The 20557-nt window shown below is 40.1% G+C and overlaps 1 protein-coding gene across 7 annotated transcripts in view; it reads right to left on the bottom strand.

Moving 5' to 3' along the window:
- LOC110506834 (microtubule-associated protein 1B) overlaps positions 1-20557 on the bottom strand; it is a 64224-nt gene that overhangs the window by 14739 nt on the left and 28928 nt on the right. For all 7 annotated transcript variants that reach the window (XR_005052252.1, XR_005052251.1, XR_005052250.1 and 4 more), the window contains 2 exons: positions 570-652; positions 224-364 (listed from right to left, as the gene is read on the bottom strand). Coding sequence is in view for 3 of the 7 variants with exons in the window: in XM_036981085.1 (XP_036836980.1) it covers positions 224-364; positions 570-652 (224 nt within the window). In the remaining 4 variants the exon portion in view is untranslated. The remainder of the gene's footprint in view (positions 1-223; positions 365-569; positions 653-20557) is intronic.

Here is a 20557-nt window from a genome sequence, read left to right on the forward strand (position 1 = left end):
TTAATAGCAAGTATACCTATTCATCAAAACAATATTTTATTTGAGCATATAACAAGAACATATTTAAATGAATCAACCCCTCCCTAAAATAAAAGAATCACACATATTGATTGAGAGAGTCAAGTCTGGATACTACTAACATAACAACAGAGTAACTAAACAATGTAGTCTATACAGTGTAGCGTAAACTTATAGTAAAGTAATGATGAACAGTTGATCTTACTCCAGGATCAGAGATGATGTCAGAGAAGTGTCTCCAGGTGAAGGCTCCACCCTGCAGTGTGATGTCACCTCCCTGCTCAGAGCTCTGGCCACTTAGGACTAGTAGCTTGTGTCCAGCAGAGTCAGTGATCAGAGAACGGATCTGGACGGGAGGAGGAGAGGGACAAATAGAAGAATAAATGACATTAGTGGATTATCATCACAGTTGATTGACCTCATCAGTAAGCAGTATCTTTTCAAAAAAGGTTTCCATTGAGAAACTTCAACCGTACCATATTTTGTGTATAAAGGTGGTTTCTGTGAAGGCAAAAGCCGTCAGTTGTCAGATATGTCTGGGTCACACCTACCTCTGAAGCAGTAGTTTCCTCTGACGGGTTCACCAACACAACTGTCTCAAGGACATCACTCTTGTACTGCAGGGTCCTCTGTCCTGGAGAGGAAACAAACACAACAAAACACAGGGATAAGAATGATTAAACAACTAAAACAACAGTTCAGTCAGTAGTCGACGTTCCTACAATATTTCTGTGCGTGGAAATACTAAATATTGTAACGATCCTCGCTACATAAGGCATGTTACAATTCCCACCAAGTGGCTTAACCCTAATGATGCAATGGGTAGGGTGTTTGCCTTTCTCGCCAGTGACCTGGGTTCGCTCCCCTGCACCACTGTTCACTATAATACTGCTTAGAATGCTGCATGTGAAAATAGACTAGACTTATAATTGAGGAATTGTATTATGTGGTGATGTGATAAGCCTTAAGCATTGAGGGTCCATTAAGGAACATGACCAGCAGTTTAACATGTGAGACCTCATGTTTTCCATGATAAGGAGATAGCTAGAAATGTACTGCAGTGATGAGTAACTTAGTCAAATGACAGTACAAAACCATTGGAAAGCAAAACCAGAGAACATGGATCAGAATGATCCTCTGCAACCGTGCTTTAATATTATTGGAAGCGTAGACGCCATAAGTATTGTGGCCCATCATTATTGTTATTATTAGTAGTAGTAGTATTACCATTATTATTATAATAATTATTGTGATTATTATGATTATGATAATGACGATGATTATTATTCTTGCTATAAGATGAGTGTTCCTACAGTGTCTGACAGGGACACTTCCAGGGTGCACTGCAAGTCTACAGCGGCATCACGGCAGACAGGGCTGTCTGTGAATTTCGCATATTAGACAAGCCAATTAACAAAAACACCAAAACGCTGGGGCTGTATGAAAACTTGGCTGAAACCGATTACTGATAATACAACATCTGGGCTTCTAGCATTAGTCAAACACAATTAGCTGCAGACTAACACTGTGAGCCATACACAGGCTTCCCCTCCCTCCAAGGTCCCCTCACTCGCCATCCTATTTCTTCTCTGTTAATGTCTTGAACCCGTATATACATTCTCTTCCATGCCACGTAAACAACAACAATATTGCAAAAGCCTGATTAGCTGCAGCCTGCAAACCCCATTGGCTGTTGCCATGGGGATGCTAAGCTAGCTAGCTATGTTGCCGCTGGCTGAGTTACACTGACCCACTCTTGGCTATGGGAGACGCATTGCAGCATTTCTGAGGGGGAGGGAGGGAGGGACAGGAGGGAGGGAGGGCCAGACGTGCTGCATGGGAGAATAGACAGCAGAGTAACACAGGAGGAGACAGCAACTGCCAAGGCAGCAGTAGAAGCAGCATCCTGATCCTGCATGCAGGTGCTTCATCAGGGAAACTATTTTTAGCACAAAATGGTTTACTGGCTCATCTCCAACTGGAAGAATATGAGAGGGGTTTAATATCATGGGTGTTTTTTTCTTCACTGCAGAGGGGAAGCAAGGGCATTATGAGGGAAATAGATGGAAGACGGAAGGAGAATGACGTCTTGTTATCCAGGGGTTACGTGTAAGGTCAAAAAAATACGCCTCACCCACATAAACGAGATGCACAAGCTACCGCCACGGGTGACATTTAACACTAATAGCTTTTTCAGCATCTGTGCCTAGTACCAGCTGATGACTTCCTCAAATTATGAGCTAGTTTGTGCTTACAAATGACCAGAATGTGCTCTGTAGTGTGTACTTAGCAAGTAAGCAGCACATATTGGCCTAGTTTTGGAGATTTATTTGTAGTTTTAGTTTCACGTTCGGCTCCAAAAAAGGCTAACTGCTGTAATTTGCTCAGCTGCCGAGAAAGTAAATAGAGTGGAATGAATTGTGTTGAACCTCAGGAGACTGGGGTTCCGTCCAAAATGGTACCCTATTCCCTATATAGTTGACTACTTTTGACCAGGCTTAAGGCTCTGGTCAAAAGTAGTAAATAGGGAAAAGGGAGCCATTTGGGACTTATGTTGGGATTGTGAGTGTTAGAATAACAATGCCAGCGGAAAGGCCAATGTGTGTACATTTTCATGCTGGATGAATACACTACAGGAAGAACAACAGTGGCAAATCAGACATTTTTACTTTTTCAAATGAAGCGTGGAACTTCTCTAATGTGAATGTCAATGATACTGGAGGAGCCTGGTAATGTTCACTGAGGGCTAATTCTCAAAAACTACCCACCAAACTCTCAATACACTAACGCTGGATACAATAGACTACAGTTTTTGACTACGAGTGGCAATGTCTTTGGGGATTGAGTTAACTGGTAAATGTTTAAATCACATACGCAATATTACGCACCCACCTTACACAAATACACATGCACCCACACACACACCTTTTTCTGTTACAAAGGGCTCACGAACTCAAGGTACAGTATATAACGTAAACTCACCCCATTCCGTACAAATGTGCTTAACCGCAACATCCAAACGAGGCTTCAAAGAAAACTAATGGGACTGTAGCGACTCTGTTGACTTCAAAATCGGGGGTGTGAACTAGGTTTCTATTCAAGCGTTGATCGACATGGTAACGGCTCTATAGTATTGGAGAAAAGTTGAAAAAACAGACCCTCCGTTACATCTAGACGTGTCATGTCGTAACGTACAGCACGCATAAAACAACTATTTCTGTCTTACAATCTCTCTCCACCAGGTGTAGCACTTCTCTCATCCTTTAAAAACAAGAAATGGACAGTGACGGGGGTAAGGGGGATACCTAGTCATTTTTTTGCGTCATCATTGCATGTGATCATCATTCTCAAAGCCGCTGTTTACTTCTAAGATCACTTTAGCACCGCCCTAAAAACCCGATTCAAATCCGACACAAACCTTCAAATAGGTATGTAATGACAGATTATATAAACTCTTTATAGTGTTTTATTTACATTTTAGAGGCAATAAGGTGATAAGTTGGACAGATCGAGTGAAAAAAAGCAGTTTTCCCACACATCTCCTCTCCTTCTCACTACCACGCATTAGTTTCGCTTCCCCACCCGCCATTTTTAAAAAGACCCGACGGGGCTCATTGCCTGCTTGAATTATGCAGAAACGGGCAGTGTTTAGGTCATGTAATTGATTCTGTTGGAAAGGGGAGAAATTGTGCTTTACAATGGTATTGACATTACAGTTGATCTGGAAGTATTACGTTTTTGGGTTGCTAGAATAAGGGCAATTGTACGGACCAAGGCGATGTACGAGTTTACGTGAGTTTACATTAGAGGCAAAATGTATTCACTATTTCTAAAAAGCTGTTCCTGTTGTGTCTTCTCTTACAAGGGACATACCAGGGGTCCAAGAGGTTAAGCTGCATGAGGAAACACAATCATGCTTTGAGCCTTTTCCTCACCCACATAGGGTCTATAAAATTCCCTGTCTGTTATTCTGCCCAGGGGTCTCATTCAATGAGCAGGGCCCTGTATCTGAGAGGATCAACCTTATCTCTACAATCAAATTGAAAATCACCAGGATAGCTCGGCCACTGTATGACCTCCAGATGTGTCTTCTTCACAGAGAATAATAGAAAGCGCACAATAGCATCACTTCCTGATCTCGGAAAAACACTCTCACCCACTGACATTGAGAATGAAGACAACACAGAGATAGAAATGTCCAACAATGTAATCCACAGACACAGCAGAGATTTGATTTGATTAGGATCTCTTTTAGTCCTCATTCTGACTAATCTTCCAAGAGTCCTCGAACATTAAAATACAATTTATAATACAATCACATTTTCTCATATAACAAAGTGTTACAAACAGCAGACATAATACCCTGCCTTACTGATCAGATAAATACTCTAACAGTGTGAAAAGATTGGTTCCTTCATCTACCATGGTCCTGCACAACCTTCCAATGTATTATATTTAAATGCTTCTAAAGTATTGTTTGAATGTATATATTGAAACGTTTCTGGTTTGCTAAATTCTTCCATTTCTTTAATGCTCTGAATCTAAATGTTATTTTGCCCACTTCTCTTTTCTCCTGGGATAACACATACAGTAGATGACTAACAATCTATTCCTAATATTGTCTGTCTCTTACCAACTGAATACTGTTGTGAATGGAGTTTGGCCGTTTTAAATGGGGGAAAGAAACATGTTTTTTTGTATTATCTTGTTGATTAATGAGCACCCAAGAGCATTGTGCATGACTACAACAGAATAATCATATCTCCACCTTAAAGCAATCCTTGCTGCTTTATTCTGTGCAATCTGCAGCCTCCTAATTTCACTTGCTGATGCATTTTCCCAGAACACAGAACAGTGGTCACCTGACTCCCAATTAATGCTTGGGTTATTTGCTTAAGAATCTTTCCCGGTAAATATTTAGCTATCCTTCTGATCATGCATGCATATATATATTTTTTTTTACATAGATTAGTTATTTGAGACGACCATGATAAGCAGTTGTCTAGCTGCACGCCTAGTAGTTTGGTTTCTGCCACTTCCTCAATTTGTACTCCCCCATACTTATTTGCATCCCATGTTGTGTTGGCCTTTTCCCGGTGGAACAGACCAACATAACTTTGGTTTTCTTGGCGTTCAAAAAAGTTTGTTCCAGCAAACCCACTCCCTGATATTTCCCATATCTACTTGTAGACCTTGCTGTACCTGTTGAACCAATTGTCTTACTGTATAAGTTGTTGTATCATCTGTAAATATAGTAGCTTGAGATAAGGCATAAGGAAGATTGTTGGTATATACACTGTATTAAGTAAAGAAGTGGCCCAAGGCAGCTGCCCTGCGTTATTCCACATGGTAAAGCACGAGGGGAAGAAAACGACCCAGTGATATAGGTTAACTGTTTCCTGTTAGTTAGATATGACTGTACCCAATTCAATGCTGCCTCCCTAAACCCATAATGCAATATTTTTGTCAAAAGTATTTCATGATCCACTAAATCAAATGAAATGCTGCACTGAAATCTAAAAATAGTACACCCACATACCTGCCATTATCTGCCATTATCCATAGCATTGAGCCACTGGTCAGTCATGTCAGTGGAATGTTTTTGCTGTAATCAAATCAGAGGGATGGTTCAGGTGATATTCCACCCACACTCTGTATGCCATGGGCTCTCCAACCATGTTACTGCAACTACACAGTGCTTCATTTGGGAAACCAAGTTAAATCTGTTTGTGAACATCGATGGTAACATGTTTTCACAACAAAACATATTTCATTAAACTGTTGACAGACCCTCTCTCTGCGTGCTTGAGAAAGGAATTGTCACGTTGGGTGAAGGATCGGGAGACAGGCGCAGGAATGCGTATTATTTGTTTTATTTCACCCAAATGACAGCGTGCCATGTAAAAGCACGGGGACGAAGACCAAACAAACACGTATACAGACCCCCAAAAAAGAGGAGTAGCTCGAATAAATACACAAGCGCACAATGATACCACACGGGACGAGACCCGTAATCATCTGCGCAAAACAAGCAGCACGAAAGCCAAAACAACAAGGCACAGGTACTCACAGGCAAAACAGACATTGGAAGAATAATCGACAGCCCAATGGAAACCAAAGGGCAAATTTATACAACTACAATCAGGGAAATTGGGACCAGGTGTGCGTAATGACACAGTTCCGGAGGGATCCGTGACAGGAATGAAGGAGAGATGGGAGGAGATGGAAACACACGGTGGTGAGATATTCTTTAGTTAAAGGCAATTGTAGGCTAACTCTGTAAGCCGCCCTGCACAATCAATGAACCAACAGCATCGCCTTGGCCTATACGTTCTTTCCCAGACTCATGGATAGAAGGTTTGGAGGGTAGCACAAGGTCCATCCAGTATGCAGAATAATACAGTCCACACTCAAAGGCGATTACTAGAATTTGTTTCATTTTGGAGTACGTTAGACCAATTATGTACCAATGACATCTTAAATCAGTTTTTTGTAATGTTTTTCTGCCGTGCATAATATGCGGTAGGGTATGTATTGTATAACGGCACAATCGTTATTTCAATTCCGTTTTTTCCCTGGGCTCATAGATAGGCCTGTGCGTATGTACGTATGTGTGTTTTGAATGAATCATCAACTTAGAAAGCACTATCCATTTTATTTAGTTAGGCTCTGAAACAGCGTCCATAACGACCATAACGACCATGTTTTCCTCTCAGTTTCAACCCGTTACTGAACATCTTTCTTCAAATGGATCAATCACAGAAAGGTGAGTTTTATAAGTAAAATACGGTTGTGATGATAAGTGTTTGATGTGATTCTGAATTGCATTTGCATTGATGTCAGAGTGGTTAGAGGTGGTTAGAGGGACAATAGAGCCCTGGGTACCAGGCCATTAGGACCTGATGGAGGGACAATAGAGCCCTGGGTACCAGGCCATTAGGACCTGATGGAGGGACAATAGAGCCCTGGGTACCAGGCCATTAGGACCTGATGGAGGGACAATAGAGCCCTGAGTTCCCGCCCATTAGGACCTGATGGAGGGACAATAGAGCCCTGAGAACCAGGCCATTAGGAGCTGATGGAGGGACAATAGAGCCCTGAGTACCAGGCCATTAGGACCTGATGGAGGGACAATAGAGCCCTGAGTACCAGGCCATTAGGACCTGATAGAGGGACAATAGAGCCCTGAGTACCAAGCCATTAGGACCTGATGGAGGGACAATAGAGCCCTGAGTACCATACAATAGAGCCCTGAGTACCAGGCCATTAGGACCTGATGGAGGGACAATAGAGCCCTGAGAACCAGGCTATTAGGACCTGATGGAGGGATAATAGAGCCCTGAGTACCAAGCCATTAGGACCTGATGGAGGGACAATAGAGCCCTGAGTACCATACAATAGAGCCCTTAGTACCAGGCCATTAGGACCTGATGGAGGGACAATAGAGCCCTGAGTACCAAGCCATTAGGACCCGATGGAGGGACAATAGAGCCCTGAGTACCATACAATAGAGCCCTGAGTACCAGGCCATTAGGACCTGATGGGGGGACAATAGAGCCCTGAGAACCAGGCCATTAGGACCTGATGGAGGGACAATAGAGCCCTGAGTACCAGGCTATTAGGACCTGATGGAGGGATAATAGAGCCCTGAGTACCAGACAATAGAGCCCTTAGTACCAGGCCATTAGGACCTGATGGAGGGACAATAGAGCCCTGAGTACCAAGCCATTAGGACCTGATGGAGGGACAATAGAGCCCTGAGTACCATACAATAGAGCCCTGAGTACCAGGCCATTAGGACCTGATGGAGGGACAATAGAGCCCGAGTACCCGGCCATTAGGACCTGATGGAGGGACAATAGAGCCCTGAGTACCAGGCCATTAGCAACCTGACGGTCATTAGCAAGTTGTGTGCTACCAACGCATGTCCAGAATGCATAAGAGGAAATTACCGTGACTCAACAGTCACATGGAATTTTTCTGCGGTCATGACTCATGACTGCCGGTGTGGCGGTAATACGGCCACCGCAACAGCCCCAGTTCTATATCCTTTCAAATGCCGGTTTCCATTTTCTCTCGGCTTGGCTGCAGGGGAGGCAGAGAAGCCTGACAATGGCGCTGTTGGCTGTAACGAATTCAGCTGCTGTAACAAACATGGGAGTGTAATAGGCGAGACGACCACTGTCTCCCTCTTCTTTCCTTTGTGTTAGAAGTGCCTCCGACTGAGATTCAACAGGTACTGAGGCTGAGCTGACTGTCTGAATATTCAAACATTAACATTCAACTTCCTCCCCCAGCTGGATCTACTTGATATGCTGATTGCCAAAACGTCTCTCGACAAAAAAATATGCTTACTGAGGAGAACACTTATATAACGCAAAAAAACAAGGACCTGCTTAAAATCATAATAACATCATACTGATGTTAACCTTTTACACTCCTGTGAATTGACCTATATGGATAGGAATAAATTGAAATGTTTCTTACAGAAGAAATATGAAAAGCAAATGCATAACCATGGTAGCAATTGAAAGGGAACAGTTTGGAGATTATGGGGAAATGATTAGACCAAAGGTGAGTACACAACAGTTCACCTGACACGAGACTGAATCCAAACATTGATCCAAACATGATTTTATGGGCATTTTACCTTTTCTGTACTTTTTGCAGAATTTTGTTGATAACGAAATCAGAAAATACTAAATTCAGAGAAACAGATGGTAATTTTGGTGCACATAGAAATGAGTCATGTCATGAGTGCATTCAGGTTCTCTCACAAAACAAAACAAACAAACAAACATTGGTTTGTTCTGTTCAGAACAACCCAGGGTATGATGCCATGTCATCTTGTAACTGAACATCAAACATAGTGATTATAAACGTTGACACTGTATATGACATTAGTTTTTTATTCAGAAATGTGAAGTGCACATTTGGACTGTATGACATCAAAGCAGTATTTATTATAATCCTCAACGTCTCATCTTTCAAAATACATCGAGTCCTCTTCATTTACAGCATTTACCCTCACACAGACAATAAAACGTTGCCCAATTAGCGGGAGGCGCGTTGCTCAAGTTCAGAACAGCAGTCAGTCAAAACACATACAGAGCTGTGAAGGGCAGAGCCTGAGCTCTGTACAGCCACTATGTTCCAAATCTGCCATTTTGAACCCGCATACGGGTGTGAAGGGCAGAGTCTGAGCTCTGTACAGCCACTATGTTCCAAATCTGCCATTTTGAACCCGCATACAGATGTGAAGGGCTACTGAAAGATGTCGTGCTCTGATTAGTCCAAAAGACTAATTAACATTTCCAACCCAATAATTATCAAGTCCAAGGACAATCTCCAGCTAAGCCTCTTCCTCTTCATGGAAAATGGGCCTGTGAGCCCACATCAGACCTGGGTTCAGATTCTATTTCAAATAATTTCAGATACGTTATCTATGCTTCTTTGACCTTGTCTGGCTTAATGGACCAATAGAATAGTCCCAGAACTGCTATACCTGCCCATCTGGCACCTTAGGCAGGCTAGAGCAAAAGATATCAAATAGAATTCGAACCCAGGTCTCGCCCCCCACACCAGCCTGCAGGGACAGCCACATTATTTGAAAGTGTATCCTTCCTCCCCCTTCTTTGACATAACCACTGACTAGAAAGGACTGGACAGGTGAAATCTGTGGTGAAGTCCTTGCGTTCACCTGTAAAACCATGTTTAATACATGATTACTTCAATGAAGGGAGGAAGGGAGCATACAGACTCACACAGCCCATCAAACACATTCTTCAGGCTCAGATATTCGGTCTGATATTAATAAAGGGTAGGATGAAGTAACCCTTATACAGATGTAGGATCTTCATTTCAGCTAGTTTGCCACAGCAGGGAAATAATCCTGCAGCAACAGGACATTTGAATTAATATGTGGATTATAAATAATGCACATTTTTGTAAGGGTTGATACATTTTTCTTTGGGCTATATCAAGTCTGAAATGGAAAATAACAAACTTTAGAACTTTAAATTAAAATACACTACAAGTTTGCAAGGAAACTTCTCAACAAAAAAAGAGTCATCAAATTAAGATCCTACATCTGTATGATGATCTGTGGTCAGCTTTCAATTGTCCCATCTAATGGTTAAGGTTGGGATTGTGGAAGAGTAAGTTGATCATAGATAGATCATAGTCCATGTGGGTGACTGTCACCCAGAGCATCATAGTAAAGCAAGGAGTACAACTGTTAGATGGAGTACAACAGTATTTGTTCTACAGGTGAATACTCTTATGCTTTTATTACTCAGTTGGAACTCTTGACTATGTTTAGCAGATGCTTTCATCCTTCCGTAGCTTGATAACTCACCCTGGAAGAGAGCATCTGTTAAATAAATGATATGTAAATATGGGGTGGGTTGTAGTGGGTCCATTCTATAGGCCAAAGCCTCTTATGGCTCTGGAAAAACATGTCTGTGTCCAAATTGCACCATATCCTCTATATAGTGCACTACTTTTAACATGGGCCATAGAGCTCTGGTCACAAGTAGTGCACTATGTATGGAATAGGGGGCCATTTGGGATGTACTGAGGGTCTAATTAGAATGGTGTCAGGCTCAGAGCTGATCCTATTGTCCAGCTAACATCCTACTCTAACACTGTATAGTAAACACACTGAGGGTGTTTTGATTAACTGTATATGCATGATTCTATTCCTCCGCTCACTGTGTTGTCACATCATGACACATGATATGGACAGTGTAACAATGATATATAGCTAAGGTCTTATACAACCTAAAATACAGGTAACTGCCAGAATAAAGGAAACACCAACATAGTGACTTAATAGGGCGTTGGGCCACAACGAGCCAACAGAAACAGAACAGCTTCAGTGTGCCTTGGCATAGATTCTACAAGTGTCTGGAACTCTATTGGAAGGATACGAACCTATTCTTCCACAAGAAATTCCTTCATTTTGTTGTTTTGTTCATGGTGATGTAAAACGCTGTCTCAGGCACTGATCCAGATTCTCCCATATGTGTTCATTTGGGTTGAGATCTGGTGACTGAGACACACACTCACACACACACACACGCACACACACACACACACACACACACACACACACACACACACACACACACACACACACACACACACACACACACACACACACACACACACACACACACACACACACACACACACACACACACACACACACACACACACACCCTTTAAACCCTCTATGCTTCTTTGAGACCCCTCTTTTAAAGTCACTTAAATGTCTTTTCTAGCCATGGTAGCCAAAATAACGATCAACTGGGCATTTTCTTACATGACACATGGGATGTTTAAATTGCTTAATTAACTCAGGAACCACACCTGTATCGAAGCACCTGCTTTCAATATACTTTGCATCCCTCATTTACTCAAGTGTTTACTTTATTTTGGAAGTTACCTGCATATCTACCATAGCCTACTTATGCCACTGCCAGTATTCATTTTGGATGTTTTGGGGTTGTTAATCTCTCGTGGACAGACACACGTAGCATATTTTAGCGTCTCTCAACAGATTGTGCGATGCAACAACTAACGAGGAACATTGTTCCGCTGGATTTTCGTCACTGATCATTTGGACAAATCACAATTTTGAATTTCAGAAGGGAAGGGAACATTTGGCCCATAGACTTTCCAGAAACATGCAGAGAGAGGGGGGTGGTGCTAAGGCCCTGCTTCTGCTGCTTGTTCTAGTATATTTTGTAATATGTCACCCCCCCCCCCCCCCCCCAGAACTAAATCGTGTAGCTGGCGCAAGATTTTGGTTCTGGGTTGGCCAGATTAGTGGGTTGGAGATTCAATCTTTTTTTCTGATTGAAAGACACAGCCATACTGCTGTATATCCAGAGATGTAAAGCTCAGTGCCAAGCTCTTCCTAATCCATCCCCAAAGAGCAATAGCTGGCCTTCTAGTAGGTAAACATTTAATCCCTCAAAACTGCATTATCTGCGCATCTGAAGTCCATAAAAAATGATTATCATCATTTGTGGGATCCAGATAAATTGCTTTTCGAGGGCAGCTTAAGGTTTCTGCATTAGTTTATTCCCCAATCATAACATGAGTACTTTTGTTGTAAATAACAAAATGCCCCTCATTAGATATTGCTCCTCTCACTTTCAGAACCATGGACAGCGGCATTTGCAACATTCTTTACGTCGCATCACAAGGGAAGTTATGGCTGATTAAAGTCAACATTGTTACGTTCAACCCTATCACTTTCATAGTCACTTTTTATCGCCATTTTCTTCATTTAACCTCTTGAGATGGAAATGTTTTTATGAAGTTGAACATGTGCTCTTTATGACAGAATGTTAAAATTAGGTGAAATAAAGAGTTATTTTATAAAATTACTCTGCCCAAAAGGTACTCTATTCTGAAATGAGCCAAATAGTGAGCAGATATTTATTTAATGTTCAGGAACTGGAGGGTGTGTAATGGATCTCACCCTCCTCTTCTGAGGAGGAGTAGCGAGAAGGATCGGAGGACCAATGCGCAGCGTGGTAAGAGTCCATAATGTTTCATCAAAATCAACACTGAAATACAAAACAACAAACAAACAATAAACGACACAAACGAAACAGTCCCGTGTGGCACAAACACTGACAATAAACACCCACAACTCAAAAGTGAAACCAGGCTACCTAAGTATGATTCTCAATCAGGGACAACGATTGACAGCTGCCTCTGATTGAGAACCATTCTAGGCCGAACACAGAAATCCCAAATTATAGAAAAACTAACATAGACAACCCACCCAACTCACACCCTGACCATACTAGAACAAAGATATAACAACAGAACTAAGGTCAGAACGTGACAGGGTGAGCACAGGGTGACTGTACTAGGCCACGTGTAAGGCTTTTCTGATGTGACAGTGTGTTGTTTGCCAGAGTTGTTTGATGACTAAACATAATAGAATATAGCCAAGGAAGCAGTTTAGGCTATTTTGCTGAGTCAAAGTGTGAAGGAGACATACCTTTATGTGAAAGACACTGGGCTCTATTACTAAATAATTCATGCAAAGATTGTGTCATTTTCTACTGTGACAAAAGCTGAAATAATATTTAGCAATTAAGTATTGTATACAAATGCTTACAAACACAGACATATATCCTTGTTGGTGATAGAGGTTTATATTTGAGTTGAGTAGCAATGCAATCATTCTGAAAGAACTCTACACAGTCAGACTTCCATAACATTCCTTTCATAAAAGCTGCAAATGATCAATCTCATTCTAGCTAATTATTGCCCTAATTCATCCAGTAAATTACAGGCCAGGCAGGAAGCCATTTTGTGTCTTCGCTGCCATGCTGATGGACATAAAAAGGATGTGTTACCAAAACAACGTTTTGCTGGCTCCATCTCATGCCCTTTTCTTTTTAAAAGAGCAATAAAATCCAGCCAAAGCCTTGGACTCACCACTTGATAAACACAAGTGAGATGTCTAAGAGTGAGTGGGTGATGGGAAGGCGGGTGGGGGAGTCAGCAACGGCCCTCCACAAGGCGTCAAGGAATAAGAGAGAGAGAGAGAGAGAGAGAGAGAGAGAGAGAGAGAGAGAGAGAGATAACTCAGCCTCTGACTGATGGCTGATGGGTGATGGCTGATGGGTGATGGGAAGGTGGGTGGGGGAGTGAGCAACGGCCCTCCACAAGGCGTCAAGGGATAAAAGATGAGAGAGAGACAGAGAGAGAGAGAGAGAGACACAGAGAGAGAGAGAGAGAGAGGGGGAGAGAGAGAGAGAGAGAGAGAGAGAGAGAGAGAGAGAGAGAGAGAGAGAGAGAGGGGGAGAGACAGAGAGAGAGAGACAGAGTAAGAGAGAGAGAGAGAAAGAGATACAGAGAGAGAGAGAGAGAGAGATAGAGAGAGAGAGAGAGAGAGAGAGAGAGAGAGAGAGAGAGATAGCTCAGCCTCTGACTGATGGGTGATGGGTGAGCTTCAGGCTGCATCTCAAATTACACTCTATTCTCTTTATAGTGCACCTCTATTGAACAGGGTGCATAGCGCTCTGGTCTAAAGTAGTGCACTATATAGGGAATAGGGCCTTTTGGAATGCACAACAATAACAAGATGCCTGGCTAGCTGGCAGAGATGCATTTTTTCTGCCCACTCATCGCTGAGTTGAGTCCAGCAACTCTTGATGTGCTCTTATGCCACCTGAGCGATGTCAACTGTGAGCATTTGGCCTGGCAGCAAAGGCAAGAGGATTTGTGTGTGCATTTGTACACTGAGTATACAAAACATTAAGAACATCTGCTCTTTCTATGACATAGACTGACCAGGTGAATCCAGGTCAAAGCTATGATCCCTTATTGATGTCACTTGTGAAATCCACTCCAACCAGTGTAGATGAAGGGGAGGAGACAGGATAAATAAGTATTTTTAAGCCTTGAGACAATTGAGACATGGATTGTCTATAGTGTGCATTCAGAGGGTGAATGGGCAAGACGAAAGGTGCCAGGCACAACGTTTTGTGTCAAGAACTGCAACGCTGCTGGGTTTTTCATGCTCAACAATTTCCCATGTGCATCAAGAATGGTCCACCACCCAAAGGACATCCAGCCAAATTGACACAACTGTGGGAAGCATTGGAGTCAACATGGGCCTGCATCCCTGTGGAATGCTTCGGACACCTTGTAGAGTCCATGCTGTTCTGAGGGCAAAAGGGGCATACAATTCAATTAGGAAGGTGTTCCTAATATTTGGTATGCTCAGGGTATATACATTTGTGTGTATGTCTACATTTGTGAGTGTGTGTGTGTGTGTGTGTGTGTGTGAGTGTGTGTGTGTGTGTGTGTGTGTGTGTGTGTGTGTGTGTGTGTGTGTGTGTGTGTGTGTGTGTGTGTGTGTGTGTGTGTGTGTGTGTGTGTGTGTGTGTGTGTGTGTGTGTGTGTGAACTGCAGTGGCAACACTAGGCCATGTCCAATGTATTGTATGTAATGTTCTCTGACTCCGTGGGCAGGATTCTCCTAGAACCCTGCTTCACCACACATTGCATGCAATGTTGAGTGGGTGAGAAACGTTGCTTGCGGACATTCCAGAGAAGGATTTACATAACTCTGAATAAATGGTACAGATAACATAGAGGACAATGACAATATTTGCTGAATGAATACAATACTCAGAAAACCAGGCATAGATCAAAACATTGCCATTGCTCACTAAATCAAAAAGAAAATGACACTTTTTGGCAGCATACCTAGCAAACCAAAAACATTCCCTGGACATTAGGTGAAATTCCCATTAACATTCCCTATATCAGTGTGTGGGTATGCCTTTCAAATACTTAATATTCCAGTCACATATTATATCATAACACTAGCAGCATTGATGAATGGCATGCCCTTGATATGACCTGAGGGGTCCTGAGGGGTCCATCACTGCCCATATGGGGTTGATGGGAGAGGAATGGGGGTAAAGAATGAGGGGGTGGATCCATACAGTCATTGGGTTTACCCCCTACTAAGTGTCACACTACCAGAGGTAAGGTGCTCTTAGTGGCAGTATGGAGCAGGATAATTCAGAGTACCTGATAATTCTCTCCTGTTCTCTGCTTAATCAATTAGACCCCTGCTCCATCACCCTGTCATATAACTAGCTGGCTCAGGAGAACCTATAGGGGACACACAGCTCGGGGAGACTACTATCAGGGAAATCACATACTAGGACGCAAAGCAATGATGGACTGCAAGTGTAAACAAAGGAGTGTACTCCCCCCAGCACTCACACACTTCAGTCAACTAATTGGTCAGCGAAGGCAAGTTAACCCCCAACAACAACTGTTCCCTGGGCACCGATGACATGGACGTTGATTAAGGCAGCTCCCCAGAATGGCTGGGTTAAATGCGGAAGACACATTTCGGTTGAATGCATTCAGTTGTACAACTACTAGGTATCTCCTTTTCCCCAAATGATCCGGTCACTGTAATAACCATTCGAATAGCAACAACAACAAAAACATGCACATTTTCTCCTCTTCTCTGCTCGTGACGGCATGTGCTGCTGCGTCAGGGAGGGGGGCATCGCCTAGGCAGCCAAAGACTTGTTTTCTACAACAACTTGCTTGTTTCAGCAAGGAGCAACGTTGTAGAGTTCACGTTACAGCAGAAACGGACTCATCCTCATGAATGCCCGGCCGTCATGATGGTTATTTTATTTTAATGACGATCTTCATCCATAACCGTCTGTTACAGGATTAGAAATTAATTGTTCCAGACATAATTGTTATATTCTTAAAGCTGCAATATGTGACTTTTTGGGTGACCCTCCAAATTCACATAGAAATGTGAGTTATAGATCTGCATACTTATTGAAAGCAAGTCTAAGAAGTGGTATATCTGTTCTATGTGTACAATTTCTATGGTACCTGTTCTTAAGTTTTGTTTTTGCATCTTTTTCGGATTTGTACACCAGTTTCAAACAGCTGGAAGTACAATATTTTGGGTTGTTGAAAATATATTTCACAGCGGCTTAGAAGGTACAATGATTTAATATACTTGTTATTAGAATTTTAGCAAACAGGAAATGGTGGACGATTTCTGCATAGTGCATCTTTAAATGGAATAAACACAGACCTAGTGTCGATAATCCTGATTAGATTAATATCTGTAAGAGATCAATAACTCAAACACCGTCAGTGTGAAGAGGCTGTGGGCAACAACCACGCATCTCACCTTAATCACCGCTCAACGAAAACTAAGCGAGGCAATTGCAACCAACAGGCAGAATTTAACCCAAACTATGTGTTATCGCTGATTTTTTTAAAACCCAACTAACAGGGGATTACATGCACCTGCATGCTAAAATCATCTTGATTTCAACCAAAAACCCACAAAAATTAAGTATCAGATGAGCTGATCTCCTGTTGTTGCCATGCTACTTGATTAGACTACAATTTAATTTGATTAGAAAATAGATTATATAACTCAATCACGATTGGCTTGATCTAGTTCCACATTTTATATGTGGACAGTTCAGGGATATTTTATTTTCCTTTTTGAATGGCCTGCTTTATTAGACAAGTTGTAATTCATGGATTACATAAATGACAAATTAAAAAGTAATATGAGTTTTCCATTGATATAACCTGTATGATGATATTGATATAACCTGTATGATATATTGATATAACCTGTATGATGATATTGATATAACCTGTATGATGATATTGATATAACCTGTATGATGATATTGATATAACCTGTATGATATATTGATATAACCTGTATGATGATATTGATATAACCTGTATGATGATATTGATATAACCTGTATGATGATATTGATATAACCTGTATGATATATTGATATAACCTGTATGATATATTGATATAACCTGTATGATATATTGATATAACCTGTATGATATATTGATATAACCTGTATGATATATTGATATAACCTGTATGATGATATTGATATAACCTGTATGATATATTGATATAACCTGTATGATATTGATATAACCTGTATGATATATTGATATAACCTGTATGATATATTGATATAACCTGTATGATATATTGATATAACCTGTATGATATATTGATATAACCTGTATGATATATTGATATAACCTGTATGATATATTGATATAACCTGTATGATGATATTGATATAACCTGTATGATATATTGATATAACCTGTATGATGATATTGATATAACCTGTATGATATATTGATATAACCTGTATGATATATTGATATAACCTGTATGATGATATTGATATAACCTGTATGATGATATTGATATAACCTGTATGATGATATTGATATAACCTGTATGATATATTGATATAACCTGTATGATATTGATATAACCTGTATGATATATTGATATAACCTGTATGATATATTGATATAACCTGTATGATGATATTGATATAACCTGTATGATATATTGATATAACCTGTATGATGATATTGATATAACCTGTATGATGATATTGATATAACCTGTATGATGATATTGATATAACCTGTATGATATATTGATGTAACCTGTATGATGATATTGATATAACCTGTATGATATATTGATATAACCTGTATGATGATATTGATATAACCTGTATGATGATATTGATATAACCTGTATGATGATATTGATATAACCTGTATGATGATATTGATATAACCTGTATGATGATATTGATATAACCTGTATGATATATTGATATAACCTGTATGATATATTGATATCACCTGTATGATATATTGATATAACCTGTATGATGATATTGATATAACCTGTATGATGATATTGATATAACCTGTATGATGATATTGATATAACCTGTATGATATATTGATATAACCTGTATGATATGTTGATATAACCTGTATGATATATTGATATAACCTGTATGATATGTTGATATAACCTGTATGATATATTGATATAACCTGTATGATGATATTGATATAACCTGTATGATATATTGATATAACCTGTATGATATATTGATATAACCTGTATGATGATATTGATATAACCTGTATGATGATATTGATATAACCTGTATGATATATTGATATAACCTGTATGATGATATTGATATAACCTGTATGATGATATTGATATAACCTGTATGATATTGATATAACCTGTATGATATATTGATATAACCTGTATGATGATATTGATATAACCTGTATGATGATATTGATATAACCTGTATGATATATTGATATAACCTGTATGATATATTGATATAACCTGTATGATGATATTGATATAACCTGTATGATATATTGATATAACCTGTATGATGATATTGATATAACCTGTATGATGATATTGATATAACCTGTATGATGATATTGATATAACCTGTATGATATATTGATATAACCTGTATGATATATTGATATAACCTGTATGATGATATTGATATAACCTGTATGATATATTGATATAACCTGTATGATATATTGATATAACCTGTATGATGATATTGATATAACCTGTATGATATATTGATATAACCTGTATGATATATTGATATAACCTGTATGATATATTGATATAACCTGCATGATGATATTGATATAACCTGTATGATGATATTGCCACAGTATAAATGCTGTCTTAAATGAGAAATTACTTTTTTTTAGTTGTACATTTAAATCACCTTTGAGTCTGCTCAATCACCAGGTTTTTTTTATTGATAATTTAAAAGATAATTCCCTGTAGAGGGTGAAAATGTAAAGCTCAGCTTTTAGGGAGCAGGAAATGTTGGAAGCAAGCAATTGAGATCAGCTGTGCTGGGGATTACAATATTGTTTACAATGATTTTTCTTGTCAGAGTGCACTTACCAGACATTTATATCATGAAAGACACTTAGTGGGATAGCTCAGAGAGAATAAAACTGTTGATAGGCTGCAAAGTTTCTGAATATGAGACATATAAAACCAGTTAGCACATCTTGCCCCTCCTTAAAGATCTTGGTTTTGGAACTGAAAGTATGTCTGTGTGGCAAATGGCACCCTATTCCCTATGTAGTACACTTCTTTTGATGATGCACTAGGGAATATGGTGCCATTTGGGATGTAGACTAGGAAACACTGACCCAGTGTCACAGGTGTGGCATACTCAAGAGTTAATAGCTTTCATATAGGGCACCAAATGGGACACACCTACAGATGTTGGATCTTAATTTGACCAGTATTGTAGCAGCAAAAGAAAACTTCTGCAACAGGATTTTAATGTTTAGTCCATAACATTGTTTGATCGGTGGTTAGGCTATTAGCTGGCCAAAATTAGGCTACATGAAAAGTGCAATACTATGTGTAAGTGCAGGTTTTCAGTGAATTTATGTAAATCATGAAGTTCATCTGCAGGAAAATTGTCAGTGAAAAAAGAGTGATCAAATTAAGATCCTACACCTATGGAGGTCACTATGTTCTCTGTCATGGTATCTGGTTATTGGACACTGAGATAGGCCTGAGATGATGGTTCTATTAAGAAGAGAAAGAACCCATAACTGATATGAACCATGTATGTCCAAAAAAGGTAATTCCACTAAAAGCAAGAAAATGTTTAATGAGTAAATGTATGCAATACACTAGGCCTGCTCATTGTATTTAATATGACTACATGGACTCTGCGATGTATGATCCTCAGGTGTGTCTCTGCCTTTGGGAAATAGACATTTTCACTATTGGTTTCTTCTGGTTTCAGAAGCCTATTCAGAATTGATATGCAGTCTAAATTCCAATAATAACAATGATATGATTCTTAGTATATACTAAAGTATTATCCAAGCTCTATAACTACAGTACCAGACCTAGAATGAAACTTCAGCCATGCACATCCTTGTTTTCACTGTGATTGTTGCATTTGAGTGTCATTCAAAGCGCCCTGTCTTACTCAAAGACATATCTATTCATGTAGCCTTGTCGTGTAGTGTAGACCTACAAATGTGCTGCTGTGTTGACGTAACATTCTTTCTGTGGAATGAAAGGAACGGCAGCATGTCAAGAAGCATCT

The sequence above is a fragment of the Oncorhynchus mykiss genome, chromosome 6 (assembly GCF_013265735.2).
Source record: "Oncorhynchus mykiss isolate Arlee chromosome 6, USDA_OmykA_1.1, whole genome shotgun sequence".
Classification (NCBI taxonomy): domain Eukaryota; kingdom Metazoa; phylum Chordata; class Actinopteri; order Salmoniformes; family Salmonidae; genus Oncorhynchus; species Oncorhynchus mykiss.